General features: G+C 34.5%; 2 protein-coding genes across 2 annotated transcripts; both read right to left on the bottom strand.

Moving 5' to 3' along the window:
- Positions 1-990: 990 nt before the first annotated feature.
- Positions 991-2,548, bottom strand: LOC119640882. The gene is made up of 2 exons (XM_038039185.1): positions 1,177-2,548; positions 991-1,109 (listed from the first exon to the last, which is right to left on the bottom strand). Exon 1 carries the CDS (start codon positions 2,453-2,455, stop codon positions 1,259-1,261), a length of 1,197 nt encoding a protein of 398 aa, XP_037895113.1. The 5' UTR covers positions 2,456-2,548; the 3' UTR covers positions 991-1,109; positions 1,177-1,258.
- A 9,579-nt stretch (positions 2,549-12,127) lies between these two features.
- Positions 12,128-13,987, bottom strand: LOC119640821 (DEAD-box helicase Dbp80). Its single transcript, XM_038039070.1, has 2 exons — positions 13,624-13,987; positions 12,128-13,500 (listed from the first exon to the last, which is right to left on the bottom strand). Exons 1-2 carry the CDS (start codon positions 13,892-13,894, stop codon positions 12,377-12,379), a joined length of 1,395 nt encoding a protein of 464 aa, XP_037894998.1. The 5' UTR covers positions 13,895-13,987; the 3' UTR covers positions 12,128-12,376.
- Between the last annotated feature and the right edge of the window lie 1,737 nt (positions 13,988-15,724).

The raw sequence follows: 15,724 nt of genomic DNA, 5'->3' as shown, positions 1-15,724 counted from the left end.
CGAAGGCGTTCTTCTTCCATTCCGAATTAACTTTGCTACACCTGATACGTGCTGTTGTAATCGATAATCTTATGCCATTTTTTTATTAAAACCATTATCCCCCTGGACGAAAAACTAGAACTGGCATAGAGCTTTTGAAGTTAGTTTTGGATCATGCAGAGAAAGCTCTACGGGGAACGAAACAAATGGCGGTTGTTCTGACTGATCGGACCCTTTACCCGCTGCCCATTCCGGCAAGAATGACTCTATTTCGTTTCGTTTCAGCAGAAAAATTATCTTTGGAAGTTCGACTCCAAAACTGTTTTTGTAGACATTGTTTAATCCTGATTATGATAAAGCTCTGTCTCCACCATAAATGTGACCGGGTTTTATAAGTCTTGGAAGCATCATCATTTTGGCCGAAATGTTATTGCGAAACATAACGAACTCTTTGAATCATTTTGAAGCATTTTTTTATGTATGGATAGATTGGGTTGGGCAGAGTTTGACGTATTGTCAATGTCATCATTGGAGCAACCATTGCGAAGTGTTTCTCTTGTTTACTAAAACCGTTTAAAAATTTCGTTTACATCTTTATCAGTAAGCTCATTGAGTTATCCCTTCATCTGAAATTCACTGATTAATGATATTAGAGAAAAAAGTCTCAAAAGTCTTCATAGTGCTTCACTTTATTTCGTTTATTTTATATACAGTTTTTCTATAAAAAAAAAGTAATAAAAAAACGAAAAAAAAAAACCTAATTTATGTTTACATATAAACATCGGCGCAGGCCGTGTAAATGAGTAGATTTCTTTCGCGATCAAGTAATTCAAAGAGCTTAATATACATATACATAATTACAATATTATTTACAATAATAATAATAATAATAATACATAGGAATACAAAATAATATGTGATAATACGTAATAAATAAAAAGCCCCGCTAATACATACATATAATAAAGAAATAAAAATTACTGATATGCCGGTGTGCTGACATCTGCAAAAGAAAAAATATTGTGATTAATAAATTTTATATGCAAAGATGATCACAAACTTACAATTGGCCTACGGAAGTATCCCATTCTGCTGAAACGATGAGTGGAGGTGTATGCTTGCTTTTGAATCTAAAATAAAATAAAAATTGATGAATAAATTATACATAATAATAAGTAACGATAAATGCAAATTTACCTTTAGCATGTAGCGAATCTTCATTTATATGAGGCGGCGACCGGATAGCTGGATTTGACTTTGCGAGCGGACGAGCACGACTTTAAAATTCTGATAGATTTTTAACTCTTTCTTGGATCCAGTTTTTGTCAATCAGCAGCAAATGTATGATGAAGCCTAGGAGGTTAGTCCGGTGACTTCTTCCATTGGGGCAGGAGCCTCTTTTCTTGAAGAAGTCAAGCTGCTTTAGAATTGTCGCTTGGGTGCGCTTGCCGATGTTGCGTTCAACCATGTGGAACTTCATAATTTCCAAATAGATGCCCAAGGCTTCCAAGAAAACATTGAGCACATCAAGCCTCGGAAATTCTGCTTCCAGATTTTTATTGGCCAGGATTTCGTCGTGTTCCTGTATATTGGCGACTAGCATGCCATCAACTTCGGAGCACGCTTCTTCCTTCGTTAGCGTTAGGTCGCTCAGGCATGCTTGGCAGTTTAGCTGCTCACGGATGTATTGGGCTATTCCATAGCCTGTGAGCAGCCTGAAGTGTTCCGCCTCGTTTGTGGTTAGCCGTCTGGTAGCTACTTCGTACGGCACCCCATTCAAATCGTAAGGCATGAACTCATCCTCGGCCTGGTCTGGTGTCACGTAATCCAGCTTTTCAATCAGGTGGTAATCGTCATCCGAGCTGGATTCGCCTCCCCAAAATTCTAGTTGTTGTTTCATAAGGCGGGTGCCCAGTTTCATTATATTTTCCACGGGTCTTGTTTTAGTTCTCCTGCCTGGCGCCATCTTACAGAAAAATCTCTCCAAAAGGTCTTGGCTTACCCTGTAGGCGTGTATGGTTATGCCAGGGTAAGCCTCCAGCAGGCCATCCATTACTTCCATGAAGTTGTCGATGGTTTGCAAGGTGGGCTTAGTTATCTTGTCTGTTTCGAAGTTAGCCCTTAAACAGGTTTTCACTTTCGTCAACACCGCCTTCTGCCCTTCCCATTGGGCGCTGCATATCTCGCCTGCGTGTATGACTTCGCAGAATTCAGTCAGAGAAGCGATAACTTTGCAAGTGCGTAAGTCTTGTTCTTTATGGATAATTTTTCTCCGCACAGCGACGTTTAAGTTTGCCACGGTTGCGGGAGTTAGTAGCTGCATACACCTGATCGTTGAATTTCCAGAAGTGCTGATTAAGCATGTACCTCTTCTCTTCAAGTGATTTGAAGTGCTGAGTGTTCTCGCATGCGCCCTGGTGACGACGGAAGTGTCGAACAGTCTGCTGTATGACATCAGGCCGTAAAAGCTGCACATTAGATGTACGTAGTCGACCAGATAGTATATTGTATAAATGGTGCCGTCCGCTCGCTTTCGTTTGTAAGTTCCGTTGTTGAATTTTATTAGTGTTCGCAGACTACTGCTTTAACTTCCAGGCCGGCCTCCTCTACGATACCTAAGCATCTGTCCAGTTCGTCTGGAGATCCGTGGTAGGTGGTTATGGCGATGGCGCTGATCAATATGTTGAAACTTGTCAACAGGCTACGTACAGCGAAGAAGAGTACTGTGTGGTATTCTTCCGTTGTTGTAATTTTTCCGCTGTTGTTGTAGCCGCAACCGTACAATACATCTTCGGTCCGAGAATATCTCATCTTGCCGCTGGTCTGCACTTCGTCGAAGTGTAGCTGAACAACTTTGTCGTGAGGACTTAACCTCCCTACGACCTCCCGCAGTGCCTCGATATCCACTGTGAATTTCAGTTCCCGGTCTTCAGCTGGTTCAACAATTTCACTATTCACCGTCTGCGCCTCCACATTTGCTGCGTTATCAGCTTCTTGCACTTTGTGGCCACTTCCCTTTTGGTCTGCAGCGGGAGCAAGGCGTCTCGTCTTTTCACTCCGCACTGCTTCCGCCGATGTATTTGGCCCCTCGTCGTACATCCGGTTATATCTGCACCTCAAATTATATCTACGCCTATTGGGGTTTCTTACGGCTAATGTTGATCTCTGAGTGTCCTGATCTGCCCGTTCCTTCGTCTGTATATTCATTTGTTCGTCCGTCTGTACGTCCATTTGTACGTCAGTCTGTACGTTTGTACGTTTTTTAATTTGTTCTGTCTGAATTTCATCAAAACCCAAGAATATAGAGTAACTGCACTCAGAAATGTTGTGAATCATGACGATTGGCTCAGGTATTTCTGGTTCAATCATGACGATTGGCTCAGATATTTCTCTTTTTCCCTTTGGTTTTTTGTTAAGGCGCACGAGACTTTCCCTGATTCTGTTATGTTTTAAGCAAACATCTTCTACCGTTATTGTCGTGTTCGTTGTAACAGTTAACTCGTCAGCTAATATCTTCCCGTTTTTTTCCAACTTATACGTTCGTTGTTCAGACCCCAGAACTGTGGATACTTTCTTAAAGCCTGACTAAATAGGACATCAGAGATAACCATTTTTATAAAAATAAAATTTAATTATAATAATAATAAGACTAATCTAAATAATAGAAAAGGATATATATCCTGAAAAGAAGAAAAAAAAATAACATTTTATAAATTCTTGCTATTCTATTATTATTATTATTTAGATTATATGCAATTTTTGTCCATAAAAATAGAAAATATATAAAACCTAAAAATTGCTGTCTTTTCTTAAATGCCTTGGTAATTTGTCACCAAACGTACCAGTATTGAAAAAGCGTCGATGACATTTTTCGCTTTTTTCTTATATGCCCTTAATGCATGCAACTGTAGAATGAAATGCATGAAAATTATTTCTACAGGGCCGGTGTCAGTATTTTAAATTGTTTCTAAGCATCTACCACCGTTTAACAAATAAGCAACATTTTTAAGTTTCACTGCATAAGCAAATTGCGAATAAAGAATTTGACATCCTTTGAGCTTTTGAGTCCTTTATTTATTGAGAAATACATGCTTAGTCACATTTCTGAACATAATATATTTATCTGAAAAAACTACACTTCTTTCGGATCTTTTTGATATTTACATATGTTAACAAAGAATCATTTGTTGATCGTTTCAGGACGTAGCGAGGGCGGAACATGACAACAACACTCCAACACGTGAACTGCCCATCGAAGTGTGGGATAAGATTTTTAGTTATTTACCACATGCCGATCTATTGCAAGTAAATGCCGTCTGCGAACATTGGCGTGAACGTGCAGTAAGACACTTTACATCTAAATCGAAGTTGGTCATTAACTACGACAACTTCGAAGAAATCAACCAGCTTGTTAGGCAAAGAGATGCGAAATATAAAAATGTGAAAATAGCTTTTCAATAGAACGACGATCTCATAGTAGCTATAACATTAATAAGCATTTTCCAATATATAGGATCCGATATTGTTTACCTTGATGTTTGTGATCTCTTCACTCTCTCAAGGCTTCAGGGTCTTCTGCCGAAATTGAAGGAAATTGTCTTATCAGGTACAGAGATACCAAGAGGCTTGCGAGTAGTTTTTAACCAATACTCAAAACTAAAATCTGTAGTGATGCGTTCACCTGGTCTTTGTCCGTTGTCTTTGTCGTCCGATTCGAATCAACTGCTTACAATACGTTTAGAAAAATTTACCATAAATATGGAAAGTGACCTTAATGCCAACATAGATGTGCTGCGAACGCATGTAACCTCATTGTTTTGGCTCAGGCTCATTTATGGTAGGGCATATTTTTCAAGTACATATCCACAATTAGAAGACACTCGCTTCCTAGAAACATTCCTAAATTTGACTCAGTTGACGGTTCTAGATCTAAGATAGGTTTATCCTGAGCAAGTAAGAGCTATTTTAGAAAATCTTTCAGAAAACAATCAGCTTAACACAATAGGTTTGAAAGAACGTCAAGAAACTGGCTTGTTAGAGCTGATTGTACGAAAATGGTCCAACTCTTTACAATGTATCGACTATATTTGCTATAAAGGTACAGATACATCTGCTAAAATAACGCAATCTGCAAAAGATAAATTTCGCACCGTATGGTTAACTGGACCAAGAAATGGTTATGAATGGACCAATCAAGATATTCAGTGCGCAATTCCAAGTGCCAATAATAAAAAAACCGAATTATATATGGTGGCGTGTTCAAGGGGACAACTATTTTGCGAGCTTAACTCAGCTCCATTTCCCGCCAGGGTCAAAAATAAGTTATGAAGAAATGAGTTACATTTTTCGCCATCTTATAAGCTTGCAGCAACTTACCTTGCCAGAATGCGAGAGCAAAGCCCACAGGGAATATCTCTGTTCAGAAACTAACATCAGTAACTTAAAATCGCTGCAAATGCTAGAGTCTTGCTTGTGTCCCGTTAAAGTCTTGAGATTTTAAATTTAAATTTTCAATTTAAAGAATTACGCCAACTTCACGTACGGGTTTGTCAAGATTTTGAAGACGCCTGTGTACTGAAACTTTTAGATATTAGTCAATATTTCTCCGCTCTTGAAATGTGCTTTACTAACGATTTGGTTTTGGACAATTATAATGTGGAGGAAATGCGCAGCTATTTTCCACGTTTTCGTACAGCAGAATTATGTAATATGTTTCACTAGGATTCTTTTGAGAATTTAATATAATATAATTCCTTTAAATACACATAAAAAGGAGATGAAGAAGAAATTAAAAAAAAATTGTAAGAAGTGTCTGTTATATGGCAGTAAAATAATAGATAATTTGTTAATAAGTACCGTTAAAAACAAGTAGTTTTAATTAGATTTAATTTAATTACGTTAATTCCTACTCCGAGGCAAGAGTTGCTGTCGTGCGCTTCTGACTAGAAATGTGTCACACGTTCAGTTATGGAAATTTGGTTTGTTTGGTTTTGCATTGGTGGCCTGCTTAATAGTGAACCGGTTGCCTTCCAAAGATTTTGGATTAATGATAATGGTAAGGAAACTATTTAACTATTCCTGAGAAGCAGTCAACTAAAAGGTGCATTTCAATCTTGCTTGAAGAGAAACGTTGTAACCTTGCAAATTGTCAAGCTTTTGTTTTCGTTTCAGGGTACACGGCCAGGCAGTGTTTCATGCATGTGGTATCGTTATGTTGAAATCGCAGAAAGAATTGAGTTATCATAGGCGCAATATCGATATCGTCAGTAACAATTATTGATGGACCAGCCTCGTTTTCCAAAAAGGATAGAAAAGCTTCAATGTTTTTTGACAGCAATAAAAACGTGTTGTTCTCTCGTGTAATGGTTCATTTTTACTAACCGTATACTGTCAACTCTCAAACTGTTTTTTTTCTTCTTTTTTTTGTATTGTCAACCCAAATGGTGGCGTATTCACCTCTTGGGGCTCAAGCAACCCTCTACAGTAACATTTATTAAATTTCGCTGTAGGTCAAATCTTATTTATTGAGAATTGGACATGAAGCGATGCCCGTGTTCCAATCGAACAATTGTATTTCTGAATGGATAAACATCTTCCAATTTCTGTCAACCAAAAAAGTACTCAGTAATGAACGGGTTCCGACGAATGTTTAGATAGAGAGCCCATTGCATTGTCCTAAATATAATGCCACGAGCAAGATGCAAACAAATTGTTAAGATTACTTTAGAGGAGACCAGGGTAGTAGTAAAGCAGATTAAGGCAGATGCAATGCATTTCAATTCTTCGCTAGCAGTTATATAAAATTAATAATAATTTGAGAAACAAAACCCAATTCACTGACAATAAAAACTGTAATGTGTTGCTTAAATGCAATCACACCACACACAAGTGTTAATGTAATGTTTTAACCCTGAAACTAATAGGTGATGAGCGCAAATTAACAAGAAAAAAAAAAGAAAAAAACGACCTTATTTTTTTAAATTCAATTTATTAAATTCATATTTTTTACATCTTTTTACAATAACTTCAAATTATATTTAATAATAATAAATTTTAACTAAATTAAATAACTATAAATATGAATTTTAAATTAATAACTAAATGATTTTAGCTGCGCCTTTTGTTTTTGTTTTTATTATTTTTTTTTTTTTTCTTTTCTTTTTTTTATTAATTTTTAAACACTGTGAACAGTTCTGCTTCCAAAGGAACACTTCAGAGCTGTCATCAACCTCTGAAGGTTCCCTTTAAAGCAAACGATTTAGAGTCTAATTCTAAAAAGGCTTGTTACATGTATAAACTTTAAAGTGCAAGTTAGCATAATTCTTTTGTAAAAAGAAAAACGAAAATTATGTCGTAATTCAACTGGCTGAGTATTACATTGTGAATTGCAATACGATGCCAGGCGCTCCAATTAAAATAATTATTGAATAGTCGAATGAAGTATAAATAGTTCCAATTGTAATAAAGAAAGCCAATTCTTATCACAGCAATTCATACAATTTAAGTTAAACAATACCACAACTACACCCACTATTAAACCAAACAAGGGGACTATCATAGGTTTCGAGGACAAAATTTTACACATAATAGCAGATCTAAATAATCTTCAAATCAAAGAACTAGGTCCAAACCCCACTAACGAACAAAAATCCGTCATTACTAGTATCAACGATACGTACGCCTTAACCATATTCGAAAACGATCTCGACGACTACGTTAAGCCCACTATCTTTGCGGTCCAACCAAAAACCTTTTCCGAAGCAATTAATTAATATTGGGCTATTCATAGGTAATGAGACTAAATTACCGAAAGAAAAACTCATACAATCACCACAACAACAACGAAAACTCCTACACTAACCAAAACAACAGAAATCAATATCACAACAATAATCCCAATAGAAGCAAATGCGAGAGGCCAACATAATTAAATGATAATACTAAAAATAATAATGAGTTCTATAAATAAATTTGGAGAAGGTTTAATTTATCATCATCATTATCAGTACAACAATTCAAAGTTAAAGACAAATTTATTGAAAACGCTTGGCATTAGTGTAAATACTAATAGCATAGATTTTCATAAGAAGACTTTGTAATTTAATTGCACCTACAGACCATGCTGTAACAAAAGCATATCTGCTAAGAAAAAATGATGTGTTAACAGATAGTGTAAACAATCTAACAACTACATACATTTCAAAAATGAATCGCATTGAGGACGATATGAGACAATTTCAAAACTCATGATTCACAAATGAAAAAACAAATAGATGAATTATATACGACAATTAAAAATGATATTAATAGCGAAGTTAAACAAGTTGAGATAACTCTTAAGAATCAACTAATTAATGCAGTATTAATGTAGTTTTCCTTTTGCAATAATCTGTACTGAGTGCACTTCTTATTCGTGTTGATATTATGAAAAAGTGGAAAAAATTTATTTACAATCGTTTTTATTGCAAGGTATATTTTTTTATATTGATTAGGCCAGCATATCTAACGCCAATGAAGTACGAGATAGGTATTTTTAACATCAGACATATTAATTTTTTTTATTTCTCTTCTACTATTCCGCTTAAATTAGCATAAAAAATTGGAGACAAAATCTAACAAAGCTTCGCGTTTACATTCATTGGTAATCATCGAGTGTGGATCAAATTCTTCTCAATTGCTTCTTCTAGGAGAGGATACATTAATTCTTTTCTTTCTAATTGCTGTATAGATAGATAGGGAATGTAAGTAAAACAAAATTACGGCTTATGAGGGAAAGCCAACATGCAAATAAATTATCCACATTTCATTCCATTAAGGTGACAGGTTGAGGTGATTTTGGGTTGATGACATCCTCTTTCTTTCTTTAAGAATCAGAGTAACGATTCCGTTGCCTTGAATGTACGTTGATGTTAATCTACGGCCCGAACTCTAATAAACACAGTTTCAAAATTAAATTCTCATAATCCCGGACTCCTTATAACCGTAATATAAAAAGAGTTCTCGTTAGGAATGTGTTCGCTACGCTTATGGGTGGCAAGTGATTTGAAAACCCGCTTCGTGTCTACAAGAAAATGTTGCTAAAAATGAAGACAAATCATGTTGTGGCTTGTGCTCTCCTCGCTTCCTTACCTAACGTTGCTCCAACTTTTCTACTTTCATTTAAAAGTCATCTCAGAAAATAAAATATTTGGGGCTTGCCAGGTCTTAATGGCAATGCATTAGTCACTCTCATTACATTACATTGCAGCAAGAGTCCTTTAACTGTTTAGGAAAATTTCATTATTCCATAAACACTGTGGACGAAGTATTGAAATCAATTTGGAATATGCGTAACAAATACGTTGTAATAATATATACAAAAAATATGATGACTTGTGTGTCAGATGTAATCAATATAAAAGCAAATGTCGAAAGAAGAAAAATACTCAAAAAAAAAAAAAAATAAAAAAGAACGAGCGTTGCTCTATGTGATATATCCGATAATTCAGTGTTGGCAATATATAATGTGTATAGTAAGCTGTTATGTATAAAGATGTTATCGATAAAATCTGTAACTATAGTATTTGCAACCACGCGCAAAAAAGCTTTCTGCAGAATTCAAAAAAGAAATGGCTAATATAACAACAACAACTATGGACAAGTATGTACAAGTATTGCAAAGCACTTGCACATACTTGTGAAAAATGGAAACTTGAAAAAATTTATATGAGGGCTAAATGAAAGAAAAAAGAAGAAACTATAGCACGTATACCAAATCCGATGCCAATGTTTGTGATGAAAGAAACATAAATTTTGCAAAATATAATATATACAACTTCTAATTCCGTTATCATTATTAAGGAGACCACAACGAGATTCCAAGGAAAACTATGCGAATCTCTGGAGGCTCTCCTCGTCGAAAATAAAATATATGAAATTTTAAAAATCACTTACTTGTCAATGTTTAAGTCAAAGTTTTTTTTTTTTTTTTGGTATGTTGAAAAAGAGATGGATTAAGCCAATAGATTTGTGGCTTATATGTCCAATTTTTCGAGTTGTTGATTAACGGATTACGTCTGTTGGCGAGATAACGTGATGAAATGTTTCTATTTGTTGTATATTTTTTTTTTTTTTTTGGTATGTTGAAACATAGATGGACTAAGCCAATAGATTTGTGGCTTATAAGTCCAAATAATAAACTGTTGAGTCAAAATTAAATAATGACTTTGATCTATTTGAACTATTTATTGTTTATTTATTTAAATGTTTTTGTAACTTTGTAGTTTTTTTCTTTTTTGTATACGTGAAGTTTCACAGAAAGCCGTTATCTGTTTATTTTTTCTTTTGAAGGTATATAAGAAAAGGAGCTTATATGAAAAGAGCACAGAGTTGCTTTCCTATAAATATGAATGGCGAAAATGAAATCTCACTACATTATGTATGAATTTCGTTTAATTTCTTGAATGAAAGATCGTGAATAATGATGATCTTAATAGTCATACTATATAATATATAATCCGATTTTCTGTTAAATTTTCTGCAAATTGTTCTTAATGTTTTCGCCAGTCGCCAACTGCATGACACAGATAACGCGCCATGCGTGTTTACTTGCTTTCCCCCTTACTTTAGAAATTGGTAGTTTAGAAAATCCATAAATTTTCATTAAAACTCAAATCAAAAATATGGATCCTCGTACCAATATATCAAAGCATTAGAAATTTATTGGTATTGTTATTGTTTATAGGAAAACGTAATCGTAATCATAATCATACTTTTACCGCCACTATAAAACGCAAATGCACTTTGCGACTGAAATTACCTGAAAAATTATACGGTATAGGCAATTTCAATTATAAGCAGTAATAAAATCAAAGGGATTAATGAAGATTTAATGAAAATTCCCTAATACTAAATATTATTATTATTATTAATTTCGCCACAGAAATAAATTCTAAGACTAAACTCTTAAAAGCACTAGCATCTAAGACTAACAAGAGAAAAGGATAAGACGAAACAAAAGACCTATAAGATTTCTAATCCAATCAAAAACAGTCTGTCAAAAAGAGAAAATGAGAACGTTGCAAGCGAATGAAAAGGGAAAGTATCATTCTAATGCCAATGTCTGATGTCGGTTACTAAAAAAATAAGAAAGAAGGCAAAAGAGATGATTGAGTGCCTGCTTCACTCAAACAATTCGTGTAGTGACCGGTAGAGATTGAGCAAAAACTGAAGTATATGGTGAACAAAAAATAAAAAATTCCCAAATCTTTCCCATCTCGGACCTAAAGAAAATTACGCACTTACATACCTCTTGCTCATCATCTTTAAGTTTTAATTACAAGAAAAGTTATTTACTTTATATATTATATGATTATCGCTAGTTATTAAAACTTCATAATGATTTCAAATTGCTCCCGTAAATAAACTGCCTAAAGACTAATTCGAATCGGGAATTGTTCTTTCTTTTGCAAAAGCTAACCGAACTTTCATTTAGCAGAAAAAGTCAATCATGAAAACATTTAAAACACTTGTTTGAACGTATTTGAACTTCGAATTTGGTAATTTGAGAGAGTAATTAAATGAGCGACCACTTGTTTGCAATGTATTTGCAATTGTCCACAAAACCATTGTTTGACCATAGGCATTCTCCTCTCAAGGGTTTATTTTCATCAAGGGCCTTGTAATGACAGTAAATAGACGCCTTGGTCGAAAGAGAATTCTTATAAAACATTTAGATAATTTTCCTATGTTACTGACGAGTTCAACAGTTCATGAGTGAAGCTACAAGTTAGACCAACTACCGTAAATTAATAATTTCAATGAATAAATAAATAAACCAACAAGAAAAACAAATAGTGAAAACAGAATTTCGAAAACAACTTTTAAGGAAACACCGTGTAAACGACTCGTGGATGTATTAAGATAAGGTGGAAGGCTTTTCTTTCATTTCAGTTCGAATGTAGCTACCATGAATTATTTTCTACACATTTTGCAGCTGTTTCTCTCTGAAACAATGTTACTACTATTTATCATTCTCTTGTAAATAATGCAAGATTTTCAAAAATAAAGAAAAAAAAAAGAAAGGAAACATACATAAATAGAAAAATGAAAAAATATATAAAATGAATAATTGGGTAATCGTTTCCATGCCATAAAAAAAAGCTAATGCTTTTGCTTTCTTTTGATTCAAGCCATATTTTCGTTTTATTATTCTATAAGGAGTACGAAAAGCGTAGTTCTTTTTCTATTGAATGAAAATAATGTTATATTGTAAATCATCAAAAATATATATAACACAGATGTTTCTTTTTAAGTTAATAAAAAAAAAAAATAAAAAAAGAAAAGTAACTAAAGCAAACATATTATGTATGTAAGCAATATTATTAAGCAGCAAATTTGAGATTTAACTCTTATCAGCTTAGGATCCAATTTTTTCAATCTCTTCTGAGTTGTCAGCGTTTAGTTCCTTAATAGGTTTCTTGAAATGGTCTTCGATGGCACGGCAGATAACCATTGCTTTATCACTATCAATCAAATTAATTGCTATACCGTTCTTTCCGAACCGCCCAGTTCTGCCGATGCGATGTAAATAAGTCTCACAATCAGCTCGCCCTTTGGCATCCATAGGTAAGTCAAAGTTGACTACAATAGTAACTTGTTCTACGTCTATACCGCGCGATAACACATTCGTCGTTATTAACACTTTTTCGAGACCAATCCTAAAACGATCAAGTACTGCTAAACGTTGCTCAACCGTTAAATCACCTGATAACACCGCAACAGAATGCCCATCTGATGACATTTTTCCCGCTAGCCAACCAGCCGTTTTTCGAGTATGACAAAATATGATCGCCTGGCCAATCGTAATACTACCGTAAATATTTTGTATGGCTTGATATTTTTCATCCTCGGATCGGCAACGCACATAATATTGTTTGATGTTATCCAACGATTCTTCTTCTCTTTGGAGGCGTATGATATTCGCTTCGGGTACAATATGTTGAGCGAACTCCATTACGTCTTTATCATAAGTAGCAGAGAAGAATAACATTTGACACTTAGCAGGCAATTGCTTGTGTATACGGATGCATTGATCATGGTGGCCTTGCGTCGCTATCATAACATCGGCTTCGTCTAAAACAAAAACTCGTATTTTCTTCAAATCGATTACGCGAAATTTTAAACCCCAATCCAATACTTTCCCCGGAGTGCCAATAATAATGTGCTCAGTCAATTTTGTGCCGGGTTCAACGTCTTCGCCGCGCACCGCGAACTTTAGCTTTATGTCTGGGCAGAATTGAGCCATTTTAGCAGCGGCTTCACCCGTCTGGATTGCCAGCTCATATGTTGGCGATAAGCAAAGAACTTGTGGATGCGTTAATTTTGTGTCTACGCGACTTAACATGGCTAAAACAAAGGCAGCTGTTTTGCCTGTACCCGACTGACTTTGCGCTATCATGTTTTGAGGAGGATCAGCGAGTAAGAGAGGCAAAGCAGTCTCTTGAATTTTCGAAGGAGCATTAAACCCCATCGCGTATATACCTTATTAACAGAGCAAGAACACGAAATGTACAATATATGAGCAAGAGGAATAAAATTATGTGAGCAAGAGGAAGAATCGTAAATTACATGAGCAAGACCAAGAATTGTAAAATATATAAATACCTTTGAGAATTTCAGGTTTCAAATGTAATTTCTCGAACGTTTTTACTGAATGCAATGGAGAATTTGGATCTTGACGTTGAACTTCCAAATCCAATTTCGATTCCACTAGGCCTTTCCGAATAATCTTTAGCATTAAACTAGTTTCGGCAGGACTCGCCCCGTCAGCTTCTTCAGTGCCGGCTTTCTTCTCTTCCGAGTCATCCTTTTTATCAATTTCTAAATTGCTAACCAATTTGCTTACTTGGTCTTCGGCTTTCTTAGCCCAATCCATCTTATAGTGAAAACAATTTCTACTATTTATATAAATTTATGTTTAATAGTTAAAAATCTGCTTCTAGCAGGTAAAACAAATTTTTCACAAATTTGTATATCACGTGCGTGAAGTGCGCACAATTATTTTGTTGTGCAGAATGTCAATTCGGAACGTTGCGGATTACGATGAAACGCGTATATGAATTAATTCGGTGGAAAATATGGCATCTTCGGTAAAAATAATTCATTTCCTTTTTACACGTGTAAAGCCCTCATTTTCCGCCAGTTTATCGTTCGTTTCAAATTGCTAAGAATGCTTGCATCATTAAACATTAAACTCTTGCACGAATATGTTATCTTTCTTTGTTTGTTTACATTCCCATTTTAAGAAAACAAAATTTTCGAGATAAATATGTTTAGGCACATGCCGTGTTGCTTTCTCTCCGTTCCGGCTTGCATTTGCTTCATACATTTTTATTTCACCTTTTATGATTATTCCATATTATAGTAGATGGCGCTGATAATGCGCGAAATTCATTGTTTCTTTATTGAATTATTCAAAGAACAAATTCGAAGTTCAAACCATCGCTCTCTCAAGTTACCAAATGATTGAGAAGAGCAATATAAAATTTAATCGAGAAAATTGGTGAAATGCTTGATATTTTTTTTGCTTAACTCTCGAAAATTGCAGAAGATATGAAATGATGCACTGTTACGAGTTATTTAAATCGCATTTGGAATCGATTATATCGCTTTTAACTTTAAATGAATTAATAGCTACATATATGCTTTTTGGAAGTTCTAAGTATAAAAAATATTTTATTTACTATTACGAAGAAATGAGAAACAGAAAGAGTTCACACTATGTCTACCTTTATCTTCACTTTAAAGTCTAATTCAATATATACATAGCATTTTATAGAGTTCCATATGAGCCGTCCAGTTTGAAAATTTTAAAATATTTGCTATTTAAAAAAAAAAGAGAAGAGCACGCTCGTAAACATGATAACTATTTTGCAACAAGATTGAAACGATAAAATTTTTGTATATTGTATTTGTTTGTGTACATAATTGGAAAAACAAAAAAAGATATGGTTTTTAAATTATATTTAAGTTCAATTTGTTTTTGACAATTATTTAAATGATGTAAAATGTAAAAAACCGAAAATATGTTAATAAAACTTTTCTAAACATGGATGAAAAAGTGATTTACAGGGAAAAAATGCGTAAAATATTGTTCTTCTCGCGCCTTTCTGTTTTTAATTTTGTCATACGAGCGCAGAGCACAACTAATATAAAATAATTACACTTGTATGATGTTTCCACATAAACGCAATTTTTATACGCTTACTCTCTAAAGTGCAGAATTTTTATACATGCGACCGATTTTGAGGGCGGTCAGGAAGTGAGATCGGTAAAGCACTTCTGGAAGCTGTATTTAGACTCACGGCGCAAATGCTTTTGCAATTTTCACATTCAACCCTAGTTGAGAAGAGAGAGATTTAAAAGAAAATAAATTTTTACAGATTTTATTGCTTATTTTTTTGCGGAAGCAGATATAATTCATTGCCTGCAAAACGCATTATTTTGTTGTTGACTCTAATTTCATAAGTTTATAATCGTTTTAAAAAAAATTAAATAAATTTTGAAGTTGCGAAGAAAAATGGGTCCAGGCAGTTGTAGGCTTATGATTTTGAAGTGTTTGGCAAAGTTCAACGTGTTTTTTTCGCAAATATACCGCGAATAAAACTAAAGACTTGGGTTTGCGTGGCAAATTTTATCTTTTCAGTTGGAAATTTTCATGATCTCAGCTAATGAAGCGCCAACAATAGCTCGCTGAAATTTTTGT

The sequence above is a fragment of the Glossina fuscipes genome, unplaced genomic scaffold (assembly GCF_014805625.2).
Source record: "Glossina fuscipes isolate IAEA_lab_2018 unplaced genomic scaffold, Yale_Gfus_2 128, whole genome shotgun sequence".
NCBI lineage: Eukaryota > Metazoa > Arthropoda > Insecta > Diptera > Glossinidae > Glossina > Glossina fuscipes.
Note: the sequence above shows the minus strand (reverse complement) of the source record. Positions and strands in the feature narration are given on the sequence as shown.